This window comes from Phyllostomus hastatus, unplaced genomic scaffold (assembly GCF_019186645.2).
Source record: "Phyllostomus hastatus isolate PE091 unplaced genomic scaffold, TTU_PhHast_1.1 phas_contig_17, whole genome shotgun sequence".
Taxonomy (NCBI): Eukaryota; Metazoa; Chordata; class Mammalia; order Chiroptera; family Phyllostomidae; genus Phyllostomus; species Phyllostomus hastatus.
The window spans coordinates 3,492,887-3,516,076 of NW_025333664.1; the positions used below are offsets into that span (position 1 = coordinate 3,492,887).

General features: G+C 59.9%; 1 protein-coding gene across 2 annotated transcripts in view; it reads left to right on the forward strand.

Annotated features, from left to right (window-relative positions):
• The first annotated feature begins 11,835 nt into the window (after positions 1–11,835).
• The window catches only part of BMP7 (bone morphogenetic protein 7), a 70,383-nt gene continuing 59,028 nt past the window's right edge, over positions 11,836–23,190 (forward strand). For both annotated transcript variants that reach the window (XM_045833527.1, XM_045833528.1), the window contains exon 1: positions 11,836–12,801. In XM_045833527.1, coding sequence (XP_045689483.1) covers positions 12,384–12,801 — 418 coding nt within the window. In that variant the 5' untranslated portion in view covers positions 11,836–12,383. The remainder of the gene's footprint in view (positions 12,802–23,190) is intronic.

Consider the following 23,190-nt stretch of genomic DNA (forward strand, 5'->3'; position numbering starts at 1 on the left):
GTCCCCTCGATTCTTCCTGGCAACACCAGGGAGATACATTAGAGCAATAATTCCGGCCGCTTTACCAGTGAGAACGTGCAGACTCACAGAGAGGCTCTGTGAGTCGGTCGTGCGGGCTCACGCGGGGAGTGAGCAGCCAGTTCTGATCGGCAGGCCGGGAGGGCCTGACAGTCTGGTCCCCGTGATGCCGCCGCCCCCGCCCCTGCGGCTGGTCCGCCCACCACACACGAGTCGCAAGGGCTCCATGCAGCAGGAACACACGTTCCGTCAAGAGTCGGACTGTGAGTGTTTTTCACTCTGCAGACCCCACGGTCTCTGCGTAGCCCCTCGACTCTGCCGTTGCAGAACGAAAGCAGCCACAGGTAACATGGAAACACACGGCTGTGGCTGTGTGCCAATACAACTTTATTAGCCAGGATACGGGACTGCCCGTGGCCGGCGGGCCGTCATGCATGCAGACTCCCCGGGCGTCAGGAAGATGGACTGAATTAAGCCTGTGATGTGCTGAGGTGGGTGCTGCTGGCTGCCGACCCGGTACCCACGCTCCCCTCCTCCCGTCCTTGAAACCAGCACCATTCCAGAGAGAAGTCCTCACTGGTTCGCCTCCCTGTCAGCTAAGGGCGCCCGTGTGCCCCTGCAGTGGCCGAGGAGATGTGAGGGTGAGAGGTGTTGACGTTAGTTTGGAAAGGCCATCATCTCCCCTGGTCCTTCCTCCCCTTTCCTTCCTCCTGACTGGAAGGCTGACCTGGTGCCTGGGGCACGCTGGACCCATGAGGAAGCAAGCCGCAGGCTAAGGACCGCAGAGGAGGAAGCTTAGGGGAGGAAGGTACGTGCCAGGTACGCGCCAGCTGCCGTCCTGGGTGACCGAGGCAGGCGCCACTCTGCCTCTGGTGCGGGAGCTGCGGCAGCGGAAACCGGGAACCACGCTGGAGCGAGTGTGGGGCTCTGCGAACTCCTCTGTCCCCGGGGGCACGAGGAGCACCAGCTGTGCAGAGCCCCAGTGCAAAACCCAGACAGCAGCACAGAGCACCCCTCTGGCTCCGCCCCCCCCCAGCCGGTGAGCCCCCGGCGTCCAGAGGCTCTGCCAGCGGCCAGGCGAGGAGGACCGCTCTGGAGGACGGAGAGGCGACTCGGCCGTGATAACTGCCAGTTCCTGGGGAATCCGGACGCTTGTCAGATAGGGGCTCCTTTGATCGGACCTGGTGCTGGCATCTGCTGATGTGGCCACCCAGCATGCCCTGCCCCCCTTTTCCTGGCGACAGCAGCCCCCTGCCTGGCCAGAAGTGCTCCTGCCCCATGGCATGGGTCTCAGGTGAGGCTGATCCAGTGTCCTGACCCCCACCTTGACATGGGTGGGCAGGTGACCTAGCCAGGAGATCCAGGTGTTCGGTCCCCTGGCCCAAGAAGTGAGCCAAGACCAAGATGTCCTCTCCTGAGAGTAAGGGAAAGCGAGAAGCACCCCATCTCCTCCAGGGCCACCCGCTGACGCTGTGTGTCTGGGGTGGTCAGCCGCCAGGTCCCCTTGCCCCACAGAGGGACCCTGTGTGTGGGAGGAAATAATGAAGCTGACATTCAAGCAGATGCCACACTGGAGGAGAGAGAGCCAGAACCAGGGGAGGAGGTCCCCATGTGAGCCCCGGGGACCCAGCCGCGCCCCAGCCCTGCGCCTGGGACAGCGCCTCCCGCCCATTGACCGTGGCTTGTATCAGAGGCACTAGACAGACGGCTGACTTAGTGAGACAGCCCAGGGGAACACGGCCCTCTAATTAGCGACAGAGAAGACCTGCAGTGATGAAACCTGTTTCTCTTTCTGGAGCTCGTCGTTCTGTAAACCTACGTGGCCAGGAAGGAAGTCCTGCTTCCCAGGAAGTCCTTTGCAGAGTTGTAATGACTGGGGGGAGGAGAGGTCATGCCAGGTGACGGCTCCGCCGAGGCGTGGAGGCGTCCGCCGCACCAAACTCACCTGGAAAGTGCAGCTTCTGGGGGAGGCTGCCTGGAAGCAGGGCCGCACCCAGGCCCCGGGACCTTCTGTTCTGCCGGAGACTCGGCTTCCAGAGGGATCCCTGTCCACACGGGGCCATCTCCACCCAGGACTTCGCCGCGTCCCGTTCTGGCATTTTACCTGTAAAAGTTCTGCCTCGGAGACAGACCCGCCTTTTAAACACGGGATGGTTTTATCTGCTTGGCCTGTTGACTGCTTAACGCGGAGGACTTCCTGCAGCCCCAGAGGCTGCGAGCTGACCTCTGAGCAAGGGGACTCAGTGCGGCCACTCTCAACCGGGTTTGTTTTTTCTCCTTCAAAACTGGAAATAAAAGGACAAAATGTCTGTAAATTAAGTTTTCTGGTCACAAAGAGGCTTTGGAACCCCTGCGAAGTGTCCTTTTGTTTTTCCGGTTCCCACCTCCCACCGCCAGCACATTCCCTCCAGGCATTTGGGAACCAGAGAAGTTTACCCCATGAAAACCAAACCAGGGCCGTGGTGCCAGAGCTGTGGAGGGGCCGGGGAGCCACAGAGGACGGCATTGGGGTGGGGGTCGGGGGGGGGCGTGGCTGGAGGCGTCGGCAGCTGCTGCCCTTCATGGAAGGCCTCGGTTGGGGGGAGCAGCCTCGGACCTGGGATCTCAGCAGCCGCTGAGGTCTGGGTTCGAGGTGACTGCAATCGTGGTGACCTCTTTGACGTCCGGGGACATTGTGCTTCCCGGTGTGGCAACTGCAGATGATTCCCTGGGAGCACACCTGCCAGAGGCGGCGGGGCAGGGCCTGGCTGGTGAGGGGGCTGAGCCTCCTACCAGGAGAAGCGGCCCAGCGCCCAGCAACACCAGTGTGTGGACTCTGCTGGCGGGCGGACAGGGGCCCCGGCTGGACGTTGGGGCTGAGTTCCTCTGGCTGTAAGAATTAGGGACCCGGTCAAGCCACGCCCAGAGAGGGGGTGGTGTCATCAAGACATCTGTGTCCAGGAATCTGGGCACAGGGACCCATCAGGCCGCAGGAACAGCTGGCGTTAGGAGGCCAGGCAGTCCACATGCCCTTGGGCTTGGCCTCAGGGTCTGGGCAGGTGCCGACGCCCCCACTAGGACACCCTTTCTCGCCGGGCCACGCACCCGGGGGCGCCCTTGCAGGCATCATCTTTCCAGGGGGGCCTCCCCGACCTGTCGTCACTCTCCGCCGCTCTTGGCTTTCCTTTCCTCCGTGGCATTTGCCACTCATTCTCGTTGCTCATCTTTCTCCCCGCACTAGTACATGAGGGATTTGGAGCGTCTGTCCCCCCATTGCTGTCTCAAGGCCGAGGGACTGTCATCTGGTGGAAACTGAACAAATGCACGTGGCTGAGTCCGGGAGCACGTCAAGGCCCAGCGTTGCCAGATGCGGCCCCTCGGGGAGCACCCACCGTGCAAGACTCTGGAGACCACGGCTCTCGAGGACCAGGGTGGGGATGGTGACCCGGGGCCGCGCAGCACACAGCCTGCGCTGCTGCACATGGTGGCCCGGGCGGGCGCCTCTGCAACACCAGCTTGCTCCTAATCAGTCACTTTCTGCATCCGGCCCAGCCCGACCCCCGTTGCCTCGCGAGGAGCTGCATTTCCCCAGAGTTTTGTACTTCAGGCTCCCAAGGGAACGAATCCGAGAGGCCTGGTGAGTCGTCTTGCTCCAGGCCGGGGCGTCGGTCCCTCTGGCTAGCTTGAAATGGTGGCCATCAGGTGACCTTCTCTAAACAGAATCATCTAATCATCCCTGTCCCGGGGGGACTGGGTTGCCAGTGGGGGCACCCACCCTGGCCCAAGCCCAGGCGGGCACTTCACGCCACATCCCAGCCAGGCCGCGCTGCCCTCACACCTGGCTGACAGGTGAGGGGACGGGCCTGGGGACTGACACGGGGCTGTCTGCACTTGGACTGGACTCCATCCCTTTGTCGTAGTGTAACCCTGGGAAAACAGCGCCGTCGCTCCGAACCTCGGTTTCCTCACCTGTAAAATGGGCACAAAAACAATGCCGTTGACAGAGTTGTGAGGGTTGAACGGGGTCGCACGGATGATGCAGACGGCGCGTGTGGAGACCTGGACCGTCAGCTTCATTGATCATGATGCCCGTGAGCGTGTTTTCCTTCACAGAAGAGCTTCCCCTCGCAGCCCGACTGGCGTGAGGGTCGGGGAGGGCACGCACCCTGAGCAGTGGGTAGAAATGGGGGTGGCTGGCTTTGGGGGTTCATGTCCCTGGGACTCGTCCTCTGGGGGCCTGAGTCCCTGAGGGAGAAAAGGAAGCCCCCCTTGAACACCTGACGGTGTGGCCATTCCCATCTGTCTCCATCTGCCAAGGCCGCATTGTCACCTGGTCTCCCTGCCCAGGCTGGGCTGCACGATGAGGAGCCATCTCTCAGCGCCTCGGGGACAGGGTGCCAGTGACAGTCCCAGCTGCTGATTCTGAGTCAGACGGAAACCGAGGCGCACCGTCAGGGAGTTCGCCCGGCCAGTATTTGTTGAGTGTCTACTACGTGCTGGGTGCTGTTCTGGGCTCTGTTTACGGTGGGGAACAAACCCACGCCCACGGGGCAGTGGGGGTGGGAGACAATAAACAATGTCCCATGTCACAGGCAAAGGGAGGACGTGGCCAGGAGGACAGGGAAGGCCGGTGTTTGGTCGGCAGTCAGGGAAGGCTTTGCTGGTGAAATGACACTTGAGCAGAGGCTTAAGGAGGTGAAGGAGGAAGCCGTGTGGGCATCAGCCGAGGAACCGTCCAGGCAGACGGCGCGGCAGGTACCAAGGCCCTCAGGTGGGCATTTAACCACAGGGCAGAGCCTAGGACGGAGCAGAAGCATCTTGCTTTACCCAGAAAAGCCCGTGAGTGTAGAATTGCCAGCTGTAAAATACAGGACGCCCAGTTAAATTCGAATGTCAGGTAAACAATGACTAATTTTTAAATATATGTGTCTTAAGTGGCATGGGACATTCTTATACGAAAACTTAGTCATTGTTTATTGGAAAGTCTAATGTAACCGGGTGTCCTGTGTTTTTATTTGCTAACTCTGGTAACCTTACTCAGTGGTCAGTCATCGTGGGAGCCGTGGAAGGAAAAGTGGTGGGCCGGCTTCGTGGGGGGGTGGTGCAGCTGGAAGAAATGATGGAGCCAGGATCGGGCTGCCCAGGCCCTGAACACCGGGTTCCCTTCCCCTGGCTGTGTAGTCTTGGCTAAATTCTTCTTCTTTTTTTTTTAACCCTCATCTGAGGACGAACTTAATTGATTTTTCGAGAGAGGGGAAAGGAAGGAGAGAGAGAGGGAGAGAAAGAGAAACATAGATGTGAGAGAGAAACATGGGTGGGTTGCCTCTCACGCACGCCCCCACCACTGGGGACCAAGACTGCAACACAGGCATGGGCCCTGACTGGGAATCGAACCCATGACCTTTTGGATTTTGGGACGATCCTCCAACCAGGGCCTGGCCAAACTCCTTGACCTGCGTGCCTCCATATCTTCCTCTGTGAAACGGGAGACGCGGCATCTAATCTTAGGGCAGCGAGCCCACTCAGGAAAACCTGCAAGGGGCCCCCGGTCGGGGGGCTGCGGCACGGATGCCGCCCTCACTTGTCTTCGCAGCGCGTGCAAGGTGGGCTCAGGTCCACTGGTCTCACTGGGTGTGGGGTTTCAAAGGCGGAGGAAATAAAGATCGAACCCAAAGTAGAACAAGGAATTAAAAAAAATATATTAACGCAGTGAGGGAGGAGAGAAGAGTTAGGGTCTGATTTGGCCGGGGTGGGGTGAGTCTTTCCGACCTCTTATGAGTGTTCCTCAAATAGCAAATCGGACGGAAATGCGTACGGCACATCAAACCTCGGCGGTTCTCCGGTTCGGGTCGGGGTGGCCGGCGTGTCCCCCAAACCCAGCGCAGGCCCCTGGAAGGCCAGCGGTAAGCTGGTTTCACAGAACCTGCCTGGCAGACAGCTTTTCTTTGGCCTCACGGTTAAAAGCCAAAGTGAATTATCCGGCAACAAACGCCCACTGAAAGCCATCACATATAAACCCAAAATTCCAGCTTCTCTTGGAAATTAGAACTATCTGGTAGCACCGGTGTCCAGTTCCTGGAGCGCATCACCCATGGCGAGGTGGTTTCCGGCCCGCCCTGGTCCCTGCCTCTCCCTGCTGCGTCTCGGCCCCGTGTCCACCTGTCACTGCGTCGGCACTCGCGGTCCCCATTAGTGAAGTCAGGTAGAAGGTAAGTGCTCCTTGGGCCTCCCGCCACAGGCCCTGCACCTGGGAATTTACGTTCCCCCGCCGGTACCTGTGGGCACTTTAAGTGCAGAAAGAAGCAGTTGAAGAGAAGCTCAGAGGTGCTCTGGGCATTTATCAACACCGATTAGCCACCCACTGTGGCCTCTACTGGCCTCTACTGGCCCCGGAACATTCAGACAGGACTGAGACAGACCCTCCCTGGGGCATGTCCGCATTTGAATTCTGACTTCCCCGCTCCGCCACCAGCTGTGTGGCTGGGAGCAGGTTCCCTGAGGTATGTGAGCCCCCATTTCCTCGTCTGTGAAATGGGGATGATAACAATGCACATCTCCTAGGGCTGTCCCTCGGAACAGCACCTGGCAGGTATCTAAGTTTTCACTCGGAGCCTTGAACAGTCGGCGGCCCCTTCAGGGATGCAGGGACTGGCCGTTCCGCAGCCAGCCCTTGGACAAGCAGTGTCTGTGCCCCTGGACCTGGGTCAAAGTGCACGGTCGCAGACCCCCTGGGCCGGCTGCGGGGGCGAGGGACAGAGGCTGCATCTTGACAGCTCCCCGGGAACTCACCTGCACAGCCAGGGTGGGGAGGCGCTGCCTTAGGGTCCCACCGAGGGGCGGAGACCTTCCCCCAGACCCCTAAACCGGCGGTGGTGAAGAGCCTGGGCTGCGGCGGCCGATGTGACTTTGGGCGATGGTGTCCCCACACACAAGCCGTGTGCGACTTCTGTCTCCTTCTCCGGGGTCCGAGCGGGTGGCGCAGGGGCTCGTGGCTGGTGGGCGGGAAAGGCTTCGGACTTTCGTCAGCCGCTCTGCGCCCGTCCGGGGAGACGGAGAGGGCTCCCGCCGAAGCCGGAGCAGGAGGAGTAACGCTCAAAACCAAACCAGATTTCCTCCCGCCAAGGAAGGAATAACAGTAATAAACAAAACCGCAGCTTCCCCTTGGCTGTCTGGGAGACCCGGGAAAGCCCGCCTTGGCGGCCGTGGGCTTGCCCCGGAGTGTGTGTGTGTCTGTCTGTGTTTCCCACTCAGAGCTGTGGCCGCTGCCCTGCGTGCTTGAGGCAGATAGAAGCCGTTGGGTGTCTCGCTGCTCTGCTTCTGGACTGCGCAGGGAAAGCCCCCCGAGTGAGCCCACATGGAGCCTGCCTCCAGCGCAACAAAAGAGCTGCTGGGAAAATGACATTTCCTCACAGGTGTGCTCCAACGGTTTCCTCTCCGGGGTGGCGGACCTCTTTGCAGACGAGGATTTTAAAGTCTGTGCTCGAGGAAGCCCTTGGCCTCCTCTTCCCTGCTGGGGTCTGGGGCCCAGGTCACCGGGCCTGCCTTGGCCAGGTGGGTAGATGGAGGGCACAGCCCTCAAGCCCCCAGGGCCGGGCACCGTGCCCCCCCGGGAGCCCCAGGCGGGCTGAGCTTCCTCCGGGCAGACGGCAGAGGGGCTTGGCGGAGGAAGACGAGGTCCCTACCTCCCGCTGAACATGTGTGTCAGCACAGTCCTCTTCTCTTCTTACTGCCTTGGAGACGTGTGCTGACTTGGTCAAAATCGCCGCGGCACGACGTGACCGATGGCGTATGCAATGAAAACCCCTCGCCCCGCGCGGGCAGGCGAGCGAGGGGTGCGGGCCCTCAGCCGGGCGGGCCAGACACAATAACACCCTCCCATTTCCAGGCCGTCTTTCATCCAGGGGAGCGGGCCCAGGTGCGGAGCAGACTGGCAGATCGGGTTACGGCCTGGGAGTCCGGGGATGGGTGCCTGCCTGTGCCCGGGGAACCCCGCCCAGGGGTGGGTGGGCGGGAGGCTGGCTGCTGGGGGAAACGGGATAGGCCCCTGGGGAGTTCCTGGGCCCTGGAGAGCTTGGGGGGACAGGCTGGGGGGGGCACACAATGAGAGGACAGAATGCAGGGGTTTGCCTTTCACCTCTGAGCCACTCTGCCACTCTGCCCTCTCGCTGCTGCTTCCCGGGCTGGGTCTCTGAGCCGGGATGAAAGGGCTCATCTGTTCGGCCAAAACGCAGACCGTCCTCAGGCTTGTGTTGTTGTTGGTGAACTCAGGAGGCTTTCCTGTGAACACGTTTTTCTCTTCCTCCAGATGGCAGCTAGCAGTTTACCCAGCGCTTTCTCTGGGCCCCAGGCACCTTGCGAAGTCCTTCACGTGAATCCTCATGGCAACCCGAGGGCACAGGCTTGGGCCCCCGTGGTACAGATCGGGGAGCTGAGGCCCCCAGGGTGCAGATGGGGGAGCTGAGGCCCCCAGGGTGCAGATGGGGGAGCTGAGGCATGGAGAGGTTGAACCCTTGGTACACAATTGCAAGTGGCGAGGCTGGAGTGTGCGAGGTGGGCTGCTGCCTCCCACCCAAGACTTTCTCCAAACAGTCACGGAGCCTTTGCTGGTGGCCTCCGCTCTGAGACAGCACCCGATGAAATCCCGGCCAGATACTTACCGCCTGCCTGCTTGCATTCACTCACTCATTCATTCACTCACTCATTCAGCAAGCATTCACCGAGGGCCTGGTGCCGCCTGGGGGTCTCCCCTGGGGGAGAAGGCAGGGGAAATAAAGAGCCCCCCCCCTTCCCGGCATGAACCATAGGAAAGATAAGGTCAAATCGGGGGCTGTGGGAGCTCAGAGGGAACCTTATCTCTTGGATGTGGAGAGCCTGTCCTGTTTGCGTCCCGCCTGAGAGAAGATGGCCTCCCAGAGCAAGGGGGGCCGGGCAAGGGGTCTGGGAGGCGCCTGACCTGGGGGCAGTCCGCCGGGCTCCTAAGATGAGCTGTGCTCACTACTAGTCATTCAGCAGGTACTTCCCAAGCACCGGCTGTATGCCGGGCTCAGGGGGGCTCAGGTGAGACGCGCAGAGGGGTAGCCCGTAAGCCTTCCTGCAGGGCCTTCCCATGGCTGGAGCGGGGCGGGCCGCACAGAGGCTGACCAATCAGTTGTCATGTGCAAGTTGGGGTGGTCCCTCACCCCAGCCTTACTTGCTGGGTAAAATCTCCCCAAAAGATCTGGGAGTGGATTAGAACTCACAGGAGTAGCATTTTAGCTTTGGAAAGAGCGAGCGCCTTCGTCCCAGCTGGCATTGGAGGCGGCAGGGCCGTGCAGAGGCTTGGCCCCTGGCAGGAAGGCCCGCATGCGGCGGAGGGGGGGGCATGGGCAGCCGGGTTCCCACTGCCCACCCTGCAGGGCACTCGCTGCCTGCCATCCTCCCAGGGAGAGCCTCCTCTTTGCCCTCCGCCCGGGACTCAGGTCAATGGCACCTCTTCCAGGAGATCCTGTTCCTGCCTCCCACCACGTCACCGGGTCATCTTGTCCCGTCCCTTGTCACAGGCTGACCCGGTCTGGGGTGCACACTCTCCAGTGGACACTGGGCGCCGGTCAGCACTCCTCCGCCCGCCTCGGTAGCCCGTGTCAGTTTCCCGTCATCCACAGCGCCTGCCCCTGGCCGCTCCCCCGACCCTCCTGCATGCCCCGCTCCCCTGGTTCCGGCAGTCGAGCACGCCGTGGCCTTGCCTGAGAAGATCCACACAGAACCACAGCCTCTCCTCCTACCCCACACTGCACGCAAGGATCTCGCTTTGCTCCCTGGACTGAAAGCCAGCTTCATGTGGGCGGCCACCGTGTGGGCTCACCCACTGCTCTGCCCTCCGGCCCGGCACTGTGCCCGGCACCCGCATACACCACGCGATTCTCGGGGTGCAGCACAAAATGAGAACGGGGGCCCTTTCTGCATAGGTCATTAATAAATGTAACAAGGCAACAGCGGGGCACCAAGCCAAGTGTGGGGTCCTTGTGAGGGAGGGGGCCTGGCCACCCACATTGGTGGCACACTCCTGAGGCCTGCCCTGCCGGACGCCCAGCGAGCGCTCAACAAACCTTTGCTGAGGGAAGGAGTTAGTGGATGAAGGGCAGGTGGAGGGCGCTTCCCCAGCGCTTTGAGTGACAGGCAGGTGGGCAGAAGCCCAGCCCCAGCCGGGCGCTGGATGCGGGGCCTGCCTACAAGATCTGAATGGCGAGGACCTGCACGCGAGGCCTTGCATTCTCTTCTCCTTGCCTGGCTTTTGGGCTCCCCTGGGGACCCTCAGGCTGCCACCCTTCCCCAAAGCCCCCAAGGGGTGCCTGGCAGAACCACCTCTGCTCCAGGAAAGCTAGGAGACCGGGCTCCTCTGCGGGTGAGGCTTAGCCACACCCGGTCCCCAAGGGGACCCCAGCCCCCCATCCAGCCCTTCAAAGGCCCGGAGCTGACACCCTGCCCCGCACCTCCCATGCGAACCTGGCTGTGGGCTAGCTTCCGTGGGGCAGGGCGGCCCCACAACGGGAGGAGGCACAGCTGAACGTTCATGCCACCGTTCTCGCTGCCACCTGGGCAAGGAGTTATGTCAGTCGCATGTATGCAGATAAAGGGACTAAGGCTCAGGGCAGCAGCAACTCACTTAAGGCCCCCCGCAGGCTCGGAGCTCTGGGGGGGGGGCCGGTGCCCAGGTCCGGTGCGCACTGGGCTCCGTCCGGGCGGGTGGTTCACCGTTGTGAGTGGGATGAACAAGCGAGCGGAGGGAAGAGGGGAGGCCCGGAGCGGCCGTCTGCCCAGTGAGGCCCCAGACACAGACCCTCCGAGGTGCACTGGGTGCACACTGGGCGCCGGGCAGGGGCTGGTGGGGAAGGTCAGAGAGCCATGGGCGCCAGTCTCTGGTCTCAGGCGGAGGTGTGGCTGGAAATAAACAGAGCCCCAAGGGGGAGGAGCCGGGGAGGAATTCTCCAGCTTCCACGCTTTCGTTTGTGTATTAAACAACTGATTGTGCAGCCACCGTGGCCGCCAGGCCCTAAGTTCAAGTCATGGCGGGTCCAGGGCAACCAAGAAAAGCACCAGCTTGGCTTCTCCCCCCCCCCACCCCCACCCCCCTGGCCCCAGCGGTCCCTTTCCAGTGAGGGAGACAAGGCGACAAGGAAAGCAAGACGAGCGCAGACAGTCATTGCAGACAGGGAGAGGAGTTACAGAAAATAAAGCAAGTGTGTGTGGGAATGAGGCAGAGCAGTGACTCCAGCGGTGCCGGTCTGGGAAGGCCTCCCGGAGGAAGGGGCACCTGAGTGGCGCCTTGGGCTGGGGGAGGGTCGGTCAGCCTAAGCGCTGATGGAGGCGGTGGGGGAGGGATCCGTGGAGGGGGGAGGGTTCCGGGCAGAGAGAATGGCACGTGCAAAGAGACACGCGGGTGAGGAGTTGGGAAGGCGCCGAGGGGTCACAGCGGCTGGGGCAAAGGCGGGCAGAGCGTCGAGAGGGGCGGGGGTCGCCTCCTTCGGGAAGCCTTAGGTTCCCGCGCACCTTACACAGTCCCCAGCTTCCCCCACCGCGGCCGAATCTCCAGGGTCGCGCTCTGGCCTCCTTCCCGGTCCGCACTGCCAGTCCGGGGAAGGGAGGGGAGGCCGCCACGGATTCCTCCCTCCGCACCCCCGCGGCGGCCGGCCAGGCGCTGGGCACCCCGTGGGCACTTGACAAATATTTGCGGAGCTCGCTCTAAGGAATGAATGAACCCATTGGGCGCAGCTAGGGGGAGGGCGGGGCCGAGGGCAGGTGGGAGGCCGCGGGCGCGGGAGGGGCCCCTGGAAGTCCGTCCTCCTCCTCCTCTTCCTCCTCCTCCCCGGCCCCAGCGCGCACCACTCTGGCGCTCCCGTGGCGGCCTCTCGTGCGATCCAGGGCGCGCAGGCCCTGGAGAGCGACCCGGGGTCCCAGCTCTCGGCGCGGGAGTTCAGAAGAGGGTGGTTCGCCGCCGCCGCCCGAGGGCCGGAGCGCGAGAGCAGCGAGCAGAAGAAGCGCCCTCCCGCCGCCGCCTCGCTGCCTCCCCGGCGCGCGCTCGCCCGGCTCCTAGGTTTGCTGGCTGCTCCTCCCACCCGCGTCCGCCTTCTTGCTCGCTCGCTCGCTCTTTCGAGCGGGTTTCCAAGCCCAGCGGTGCGCCCGGACCAGTGCGGGGCGAGGGGCCCCCTGGCCAGAACCGAGCCGGAAGGGGGGGTCCCGGCAGAGAGCAGCGGGCCCGGGAGGGGCCATGTCCGGCGCGGGCGCCGCGGGGCCCATCTGCTGCAAGTGACCTAGCGGCGTGGACCGCTGCCTGTCCCCCTCGCCACCTGGGGCGGCGCGGGCCCCGGTCCCGGGTGCCCAGAGCCCGGGTGGCGCGTAGAGCCGGCGCGATGCACGTGCGCTCCCCGCTCGCCGCGGCGCCCCACAGCTTCGTGGCGCTCTGGGCGCCCCTGTTCCTGCTGCGCTCCGCCCTGGCCGACTTCAGCCTGGACAACGAGGTGCACTCGAGCTTCATCCACCGGAGCCTCCGCAGCCAGGAGCGGCGGGAGATGCAGCGCGAGATCCTCTCCATCTTGGGCTTGCCCCACCGCCCGCGCCCCCACCTCCAGGGCAAGCACAACTCGGCGCCCATGTTCATGCTGGACCTGTACAATGCCATGGCGGTGGAGGAGGGCGGCGGACCCGACGGCCAGGGCTTCTCCTACCCCTACAAGGCGGTCTTCAGCACCCAGGGCCCCCCTCTGGCCAGCCTGCAAGATAGCCACTTCCTCACCGACGCGGACATGGTCATGAGCTTCGTCAACCTCGGTGAGTGAGGGCAGGAGGGCGGGGGTGACCGTCTCGCTCGGAAGGCGCTTTGGAACGGGGAGGAGGGGGCCACCTCTCACATCCAGCCCACTCTGGCCGTTTTCGCCAGCAGCACCTGGCCAAGGCTCCCCTACCCCAGGGTCCTAGTGGACCCCACGTTGTGCGCACCCCAGGTAGAGCGAGCCAGGCTCATTTGCCTGTGGGAGTTTGGGGGAGGGAATTCTGGTCTGAAGGCCCCTCCGGGCTAAGTTGGCTGCCGCACCTCTGGAGCTGGAGACGCCAGGCGGGCCGCGGCTCAGTTCAAAGCGCGGAACTTGGTCATGTGAGCTGTGCCCTGCCGCGGCGTCCGCTCCACCTGGATTTAAAGGGCCCTGCTCGGCGAAACTGCCTTCCCGCCCTTTCTGGGCCCCTCTCGGCCCTGCCTGGCCCTGGCGTTGCGGGCGCCGCTCCCCATCCCCCACCTGGTGAGCCCTACCTGTCCGCTCTCGAAGCGCCCGCCCGAGCTTGCCGTGCGCCCGGAGCGCCTCGGGGCCCCTCTCCTGGCCGCCGGGCGCCCCCTCGCTCTGAGCTCTCCTGGCTGGCTGGCGCTGGGGAAGAAACGTTGCCATTGCGAGCTTTCTATTTTAAATATTTAATGATAGGTCCCGGGCGGGCAGAATCCATTTTCAGCGTTTATCACATGTGGCGTGCAAACCACGGCTTTTGGCGATTGGGTGGCGCGGGATCTGCGAGCAGACGCCACCGGGGGCGGCTGGGGGACCCGGCTCGGGACTGGAGCCGCGACGGCCCGGGAGACGCGAGGCTGGGGCGGCGGAGGGGGCGCCGCCGCCTCCTCCATCCCTGCACGCACACTCACCAGACTTGCTCCAGCTCACCCCCGGCAGCGCTGTGTAGGGCCGATGACCAAATATTTGGTTTCCGAGATAACACGCCCCGATAGCGCTGTGTCCTGAGCCGCTTTCCTTCTACACGTGTAACTTGCTGCGAAAATCCGAACGGAGTCAGGACAGCCAACTCAACGCCCACGGGCGCTGTGTCAACACGGAAACAATGATCCCCAAGCCTCCCACCGGGCACTGCGGGCCTGGATGGAGGGCGCGGGGAAGCCGTGATCCACCTCCATGCTTCCGGCTCCAGATAAGGTCCCTGCAGTGCCCGAGATGCCATTGTCTGTCCTTAATAACAGCCAAACAATCCAATAGTGAAATGAGCTTCAGCGAGCAAGGGGTGGGAGGCTTAGAGGTCTAAGGAACTTCGAGAAAGTTTAACTGATACTAAGCAGCCTGTGAGAATGATGCAGCTCCCCATATGTCCTGACTGAGGGCAATCTCCAAGATGTATGAGGTGGGGGAAAGCAAGGTGCAGATCAGTGAGGTTCTGTGTGCTGGTGCATCGCCCCTTCCCACGGGGAGAAGACCCCAGGACCTGGAAATAGGTTTTCCCGGGGAGAGGGGCGGGGCTGGGGCTGGGGCTGGGACTGGGGCTGGGGGGTGCTTAGGGAATGGGAGCTCGGGGTCTGATCTTTCATCATCTGCACTTTGGTCCGTGTGGCTTTTTCTCTAACGATGTGTATTTACGACCTATACCAGAAACTAAAGAAAAAAAAATCCCAACTGCCTAGAAATAGGTAAATTAAAGCAGACCCCTGTTTCTGTTCGGAGGCTGAGGGTGAACCAGGGCCCTTCCTCTGGCCAGGGTTTACGGCCCCGCCGTTGGCCTGGGTACCCATGGCTCCCGGCGGATGCAAGCAGGTCGCGGTGGCTGCCTTCGGAGCCTGGCTGGGGTCATTAAAAAGGTATTTGTAAGCCCTGGCTTTGCAAATTCCATGCACAAAGTACCCTGCTGCTTGGGGACCAGTAGCGGGGCCAGACCCAGGCGCCCCACCCCCCTTCCCCTGGAGAAGGACTGGGTTGCCAAGTGGGTGCCCCTGGGGATCTTGGGGCATGGCTGTTTGTTCCCCTTGATGGTGGGGGAGCAAGCTAGAACTTGTCTGGGAAGGCCACAGCCGGGTGGTTTTCCTCCCCTGGCTGTACACACACCTTTCAACCCCGTTAGTTCCATTGCTTTCATCTTGAAAGGACAAAGACGGGCTTGTCTGAGCCTCTTAATCAGCTGGGCTGGCTCCGGGCTTTGTGGGACAGCCCTGACTTTCTCGGGTCCTGCTTTCTGGCACATCCCTCCAAATTAGAAGGCAGAGCGGCTTTTTTTCACAGCGCGCGCTGACCTTGTTTTCTTTCTTTCTCTGCCCCCAAAACGCGAGGTGATTAGTGGGGTGAAAACCTGGAGTGCAGTTTGGCAGGACTCTTCTGTAGCGGCTTCTAAGCTTGACCTGTTTCTGCTCAGCAAGGGGATAAACTGCCTGTCCCTTCCAATCTGCTGTGGTCCTGGAATTTCTCCCCAGGAGGGGCTTGGGGGAGGCTGGAGGTGCGGGCAGGGGTGTGTGTGTGTGTGTGTGTGTGTTGTGGGGGGGGTGGTGCGTGCAGGAAACTTGCTTGGAAGTTGAGTTTGCTGAGAAAACACTCACTTTTTCCTTGGGTTGCAAATCATTGATCTGTAACGTAGCAAGTTTTCTAAAGGTGTGTTTAGTCTCACACTTTACCTAAGAGTGAGAAAATGTCACTTGTCCATATCAAACCATTGCTTGTTATCATGTAGGGGGCCTGGGGGGATTCTGGGGGGGCTGTTGATGGAGATCTTGTGGGGGGGAGGGGGAAGGGGAGGGGGAGGCGGACCCTCCTCCCATCACCGCATGCCGTGCTGTCCTGCAGGGCTCAGGAGACCTCTGCCCGGGTTCTGAAGGCTTTTGCAGACCTGGTGCCTGTGTTCTTCCTTCTGTCTGCAGCCAGACTGGGTTTTGTTCCTATAAGTCCTCGGAATTCAAGCTTTTTGCCAGGCCGAGTGGGATCCGCACTGGAGAGGGAACCAGAGGAGCATTTATGACAAAACCAGGTGCTGGGAGAGAGGACTTCAGGCCGCACCTTAGGACAAAGACCGGCCTGCTCAGGGAAGCCCGGGGGGACTCCGCCGGAGATGCCGGACGGACCCTCCCATCGTCCCAACCTGAGCCCTCGGAGTTCAAAGGCGGGACTTGTAAACTGGTTTGGATTAACATGCCCCGGGCTCCCCTGTGCAGGCTTAATTTTTGGAATTCGAAACAGGCTACCTCCTCTTCAATAGTCCCCAAGCAACGTGAATTCTGCCGCCGGAATCCAGAAATCCTACCCCCCCCCCGCCGCCCCCCGCCACCCCCCACCATTCTTTCTTTGGAGAAATCCGGCAAAAGAAGCCTGCCAGCATGTGCAATGCATGTTTATCTCCAGTTCAGGCTCTGGAGGAACCCACTTTGTTTAATCTTCGAAGCTAAATTAAAAAAAAGAGAGAGAGAGAGAGAAAGTTGGAAACCTATCATTATCGGGCTCCGCGTATAAAAGTGGCTTTTGTGGATGCAGCGGAGGAGGGGCGAGGGCTCGTGCTGCTTGACTTCTCCTTTGTACCATCTGGCGACCCCTTTTTTTGCTGACAAGTGTTTGGCATTAAGATCTCTCCTTTTGCCCCTTCCGAACAGGCCCTACCACTGTAGAGTATTAGAGAAAGATTCTGTTACAGTTTAAAAAACTTCCTTCAGGGAGTGCTCCGGGAAGGGAGCACGGGCCGCAGGCATCTGCAGCTGTAACCTGGCTTGTGTTAAGATTTGGAAGGGCCGCCCCGCATTCCAGGGCGTGGAGCGCGGCCCTCACTGGTGAGCAGCCAGAGGTTAATGCAGATGTCACACAGGCTGTGTCCCTTCTCCCTCTCCCTGCCGCGCCGCGCGCCCTCGCCGCAGGAGCTCGCCAGCGGCGGTGTGCTCAGTAACCCTTTCCGCATCGCTCCCCTTAAACCTCGTTCTCCTGCTTCTATAAATCAAAGATCTCCCCCTCACACCGCCACCGCCACCACCCACCACCGCCCTCTCCAAAGGATATTATGTGACCTAGATTTGAACTTTTTGGATCTTCTTTGAATTTCTCTCCTGGAACCAGAGAGCAGGTTAAGGCTGAGCCCTGGGTGCCAGCTCGAGTGGCTATTTTGAGTCTTTATTCCAGGCTTGTCATTTGGTTGGGGAGTGGCCCATCGGAAGGGTAAGGGAGGCGGCCCAGATACGAATCGATTTCAGGGGTGGCGGCGAAGGGACGACGCGCCCTGGACGCACGGAGAGAAGCAGCCGCTTCCGGGCTGCCGCTCCGGCGCGCTGCCGGTCCGGGGCCTTGCGCCGCCGCACAGAGAAACACAGCTGGAGTGCGATCCCCGAGCACCGGCGTGCCTGCGACGGGAGCCAAAGTCACGTGGCCGCTGCAGTCGGAGTCAAGTGATGACTTCATTCCAGGGAGAGTCCCCTCTAGGCTGATTGATCGCCCCTATCACTTGAATATTCCTCCCCCTGTTGGGTAAGGTCATATTTGGCCCACTGCAAGACGCAGAGTGTCCTAACCCTCCCCCGGGCCCCACCCCGCCGCACCCTGCCCACCCGCTGCACCAGCTGAGCACTTTGAAGGGGGAGGCCTTTGCACCAAACGGCTCCACGTTCATTTCTCTGCAGTCGCTCTTTAGACCTCGCCGGGGGCTGGTGACACAATTCTGGGTTTTTTTTGTTTTTTTGTTTTTTTGTTTTTTTCCTTTTGCAAGTTGCTGCAACTGTTTCGCCTCAATGCACTCCGGCCCTGTCACCGGGGGTGAGGGCACGGGCGGGGCTGTGTGGGACCTGTCATGGATTGTCAGAAGGAATGCGAGGATTAGCCTTTAAAGCGTGGTGGTGGGAGAGGCCTGCAGCTGTGTACACTTATTATAAAAGATTTAAGTCCCACTGGTAAAATCAATATATTGAATTGCGTGACCCTCTGCTTTTAATTAGTTTAAATCAAACGCGCCGGTGCCATTCGCCGCCTCTCGCCTTCATGGGGTGAGGAAATACCAATATTTACATAGAAACTGTTAATTTGTGGTGAAAATGATAACACATTTAGCTTTACACACCCAAATTGCCCCGACTTGATGGATCCCAGACCCGCGAGGCGTTGCGGGGGGTGACGTCACCAGGGCGACGGAGCGGGGTGGTGGGTGACCTCAGGGACGTTTGTCACGTAGACCCCTGGGTGCACCAGGTGCAGGTGGGGAGAGCTGTGGGTGGAGCGCCCCAGGGCGCTAGTCTCTCTAGAACCCCGCCGGTTCTTTCATTGCCCGCCAGACTCGTGGGGACCCACTCACATCGTATCTAAACTCTTTCCTCTGGAGCCGTTCCTTCACAATTGGGAAGCAGGTTCTGGCTTCTCCAGCGGTTTTGATCTGTTCTCCCAGCACGCTGGGTCCTCTGCGCGGGCCGCCCGAGGCACAGCGCTTTATTCATTCCAGAGCTCCGGAGGCTTTTTTTTGTTGTTGCCAGTTGCCGAAACGGTTGACGCAGGGAGGGTGCGCGCCCTGCAGACCGTGCGGTGGGCGGGCGCGGCGATTACGCCAACCGTCCACTGTGAGCTGTGTGTTCAGGCTGCCGTCGAATTCCGGGCTTCGCAGCAAATGGCATTTGACAAATCACATTTGACAAAAATGGGGCTTGGTATTTCTTAATATGGAACAGATATTCCACAGTGAACCTTCCCCGGTGAAAAAAAATGACGCAAACCCGATGGGAGAGGGCCGTGCGGATGAACGCCAGCGCCGCCGCGGTGCGCGGCTCCCCCGCCCCCGGAGCGGAGTGTTTATGATTTGGGGGACATTAGGCGCGTATGGAGTTTGACACTTACTTATGTGCAACCCCCCCGACCAGCACGTGCTATGCCGTCCTTTCAACATTTGTGTCGGGCGGCGGCGTTGGGAGCCGCGCAAAGCCCGTGCTGATCCGCGTGGAGTGGATTGAATTAATGACAACTCCGAGAGCACCAGTTTTAGGGTAATTGCTTTATTGTTTTGGAGCCAGGGCGCTTCTAATCCGGTTCCTGTACAAACATGTTTAACGTGTGTTAATGCATTTCCAAACCAGAACCTCTCAGCACAGCCTTGCTTTTCATTAATTGATGTCGGTAGCCTGGTACAGTATTTCAAAGGGCTGGCCAAGTACAAACTGTGTTTCCAATTTCCTTCCTTTCCTGTGTTTGGAATGCCAATGTTAATTTGTTCCCATGCAGGAGCGGGGGGCTGCCAACTGCGGCTTTCCATAAAGGGCCTCACGGTGAAGCCTTCCAGCGCTCGCCATGCTTGGGGCTGCCTGGCCCAGTTCCCCGACACTTTGCAGCTAATTCTGGATGATCTATGGGGTGGGGGGCTGGGGGGCTTTTCCTGCCGTGTAACGGAAGTTCTCGGTGACAGCGGAGGGTGTGACTTGGCCCGGGAGAGTGGCACGACATCCACAGTGATTCTCTTTCGACACAGCTTAATCCCACATGTCTGTTTCCCGGGGGGCTGCGTCTTAGCTGCACGGCCTTGGGCAAGGCACTTAACGTCTCTGAGTTTTCTAAAGCTGGGGAACCGTCCCCTCCTCCGCAGGTCCTCACGACAAGACAAACCCTGTATCACGTCTGTGTAGAGTCTGGCACACAGTAGGTGCACAGTAAATGGTAGCCCTTGTGTTTGTTGTGGTGTGGCCAGATCACTATTCGCTTCGGTACATCAGTCCAAGTTTCAGTTTTTAAGGACTGAACCTTAGAATGCTGACACGAAGCCACCCATGTCACTTTAAGGATGTCAAGGACAGGGCCCCAAAGATGTGTGCGCACGCGTGTTCCCCTCCTCCCTCAGAGATCAGTGACACGCGCGTGAGCACGCCGGACTCAAAAGAAGGTGAGGAGTGTGCAGTGCGAACTCTTTCCCGCCCTTGCGGCATCAGCGGCTGTTGACAAAGCCTCACGCCTTGGGAAACGGACCTTGGCGTGAGGGCTACACAGGAACTCTGGGCCGTCTTGCCACTCTTCTCTACATCCAACATTCTTCCCAAATAAAAAGAAGCTTTACTTTCAAAAAGCCGCCTCGCCGGAGTATTTCTTCCCACCCCTTGGCTGGAAGGCGGTCAGAGCACAAATTGTCTTTCCCTTCAAGGGAGTGGCGAGCCCACAGCGTTCGTGAACAGAACGGCACACAACTCCCCCCAACTTTTTATGGGAGCAGGTGCAGGGCTGCCCCCCGCCCCCAGCTGCGGTCAGGCGGTGACAAGGCCCGTGGAACGGGCTCAGGGCCTTTAGAAGCGTCTGGAGACCAGAGCACCGAGACCCCGTCTCCAGGGCCTGAGCCGACTGGTGGGCTCTCTCTCTCCGCGTTCCCATCCATCCCCCCCACTCCCACCCCCACCCCCACCCCCACCGGCTCTCTCTGGACGGTCTGAGAAATCTGACTGAGTGAGGATTACGTTTCCCTGCATCTTAGCGGTCACGTGTTGTTCTCTCACGTCTTTATCTCCCCAGAGTCGCTTTCAAGTTTCCATCTTTTGTTGTCTGGCTTAATTAAATTTGGCTGTGAATAAAAACTGGCGCTGTTTCCCCGAATCGAGGGCTTGCATGTTTTGAAGCATTGGAGTTAGGCCTGTGCTGTCTTGTAACGTCAGCCTCTGTCTCGCTTTCATGTAGTTTGAAGAAGAAGAAGAAGAAGAAAAAAAAATCTAAGCACTTAGCATGACAGGCGGCCTCCAGAGCGCTCATCTGCCCAGCAATTGAACAATACACACAAAGGCAGGCGAGTTATTCTGCGGTTTCCATGACTTGTGTTTTGGCCTTTGATAAAGGACTTTTTTTTTTCCCCTTGACTGTGTTTTCAGACATGCGTCCTCTCCTGAGCTGGCTGTGCCTCGCAGAACTCTCACGGCATAGGAGGTGTCCAGACCTCGGCTGCGTGTGGGCGCAGAGACGTTCTGAGACACTCTCGCTAGACGGTTTTCAACGTGGCATCCCCGCTAATAATTTTTTTTTAAATGTTAGGTATTTATTTTTAGAGAAGGGGAAGGGAGAGAGAAAGAGAGGGAGAGAAACCTCAGTGTGTGGTTGCCTCTTGTGCGCCCCCTACTGGGGACCTCACCTGCAACCCAAGCACGTGCCCCGACTGGGAATCCAACCGGCGACCCTTTGGTTTGCAGCCTGCGCTCAATCCACTGAGCCACACCAGCCAGGGCTAAATTTTTGAGTACACACTCTAAATAGGAATACGTCCTGCCTCTCTTGTTTTACGACGGCTTGTTCCTAGTAACGAACCGTAGAAATGATCCCTGAAAGTATAGTCTTTACAATAGCTTGTTCTCAATAACACAAAGACAAAAACAGAAAATCTAACCAGGAGGCACTCGTAAAAACAATCCAAAACTCTAATGCTACCCAATACACATTTTAACTCATTGATCGTTCACGGACGCAGAGATTTTCATTGTAATATGGAGACAGGTCACTCATTTCGCCATCACTGAAGCTGTCAGCGTCGACCCAGTCGGATCTTTCAGAGTCCTGGTTCGGCAGCTTGGGATCAGCGAGCTCAAGGTTGGGGTCTGGAAATTTGATCTTTTTGGTTCTTCCTTTGTCTCGTCAACATAAACGGATTTATTGTGCGATGACAGTGAACTCCTCAATCTCAGTAGGTTTGTTGCTCTCGCATACTAAGTTACGGCTCCGTCGTGGGTTGGGAAGGGGCTCGGATCCCTTTTGAAGGTCACCGATTATTACGCCAGAGGGAGCAGACCGTGTGTGTTGTGCGGGGGGGCGGCGGGGGGGGCGGCGGCTCTGAGCTTTTCGCCTGGAAGTGACCCAACGCTTCTCACATTTCGTTGGTCGGAGCCAGTCACATGGCTCAACCGGACCCAAAGTGGGTAGGGTAGGAGGTTACAGTTCCACCCCTGGCTTGGAGAGCGCTAGTGAACTCTCACACTCCTGAAGGTGAAGGCCGTCTTACCGGATTGAGAGGTGGACATGGAGCCAGGGAGCTGTCGGTTTCGTGACTGAAACGAGATCCTTGCTTTTAAATCTCACTCCCCGGTAAAGCGGAGGTTGTCGTCGAAGCTCAGCTTGCCTGTTTCCACCTTCCCTGACGCCCGGCGGTCCTTGAGATTCACTTAGTTGTAATTGTGATAGTTCCCCCTGTGTCCCCACGGATCCCTCTGGCCTCTCCCTGGTGCTTGCACCGCATTTCGGAGACCAGCGTTTCCAGGAGCTCCCGCAGCACTGAGACTGAGCTGTTCTCGTGGTTCAGCAAGAAGAACCACTTCTCTCCAGCCCCACTTGTAAAATGTCCTGCCTCTTCAGGACTCGTCTTGCAGCAACAGTGAGCTTTAGCTTCAGTTCGCTGCTCCGCGACCCGGAGAGGTCAGGAGCCTGACTCCAGTGCTGGTGCCGCTGTGGGCGCTTGTCCCGGCTGGCGCGGGTCGGCTCTGAGCAGGGTGTGGCTGCATTCTCGGACCCGTGTCCTGGATGGGGCCGCGGCTCTTCCCTCCCCGCTCCCCGGGACCTTGGGGGCCCTTCCCAGTCCAGGCAGGACCTTGCACGGCTGAATCTAGACACCAGACTCCGAGACTCCTTCATGATCTAGATGCATCGCTGTGCGAAGCCCCAGCGACCCGGTGGGAGGGGTGAGTCGAGACCCCTCTGTAGCTGTAATGGATTCTCACCGCCTCCTTGGTCGGCCCCTTACCTCTTCCCTCCACGCTCTGCACAGCAAGCGCTGTTCCCGTCTGGGGGGGTGAGGAGACGGTCAGCCCCGCCCTTGCAGAGCCAGGAAGTGGCGGGTTGGCTTTGGGATCCGGCTCTTGCAGAATGCAAAGCCATCCTCTCTTTCCCCCTGGCCCCGTGGGGGTACATAAGTGGGGTAGGGGGTCCCCAAAACAGACGCTGAGCCCTTGGCCTTGACTTGGTGGGTGGGTGCCCTGAAGGGTAAGATCCAGACCCGCAGCTCAGACCTTCCTCTTCGTTATCCACCTGCTCATGGCAGCAGCCTTCCTGTCCTCGGTCCCTCCCTCCCTCGGCTTCTGCAGCGCAACGTAACCGTCGGGGCAGAGGGCCCTGCGTGCCCCTGCACTGGGGCTCCTGCGTGCTCCCACACCCTGGGTGGGGAGAGTCCGGGGGCAGCCAGAGGGGGGTGTGTTTTTTTTCCAGAGCTGGATTTCTTTTTGTTTGTTTTTAAATTTTTTTTTAAAGACTTATATTTAGAGAGAGTGGTAAGGAAGGAGAGAGAAAGAGAGAGAGAGAAATATCAATGTGTGGTTGCCTCTCATGCGCCCCCCCACTGGGGACCTGGCCCGCACTCCAGGTATGGGCCCTGACCGGGAATCGAACCGGCGACCGTTTGGTTCGCAGCCTGCACTCAGTCCACTGAGCCACACCGGCCAGGGCTAGAGGCGGATGCTTTAATAGCAATACCTCCAGACGCTGTCTAGGAAAGACCATGGGGATGGCA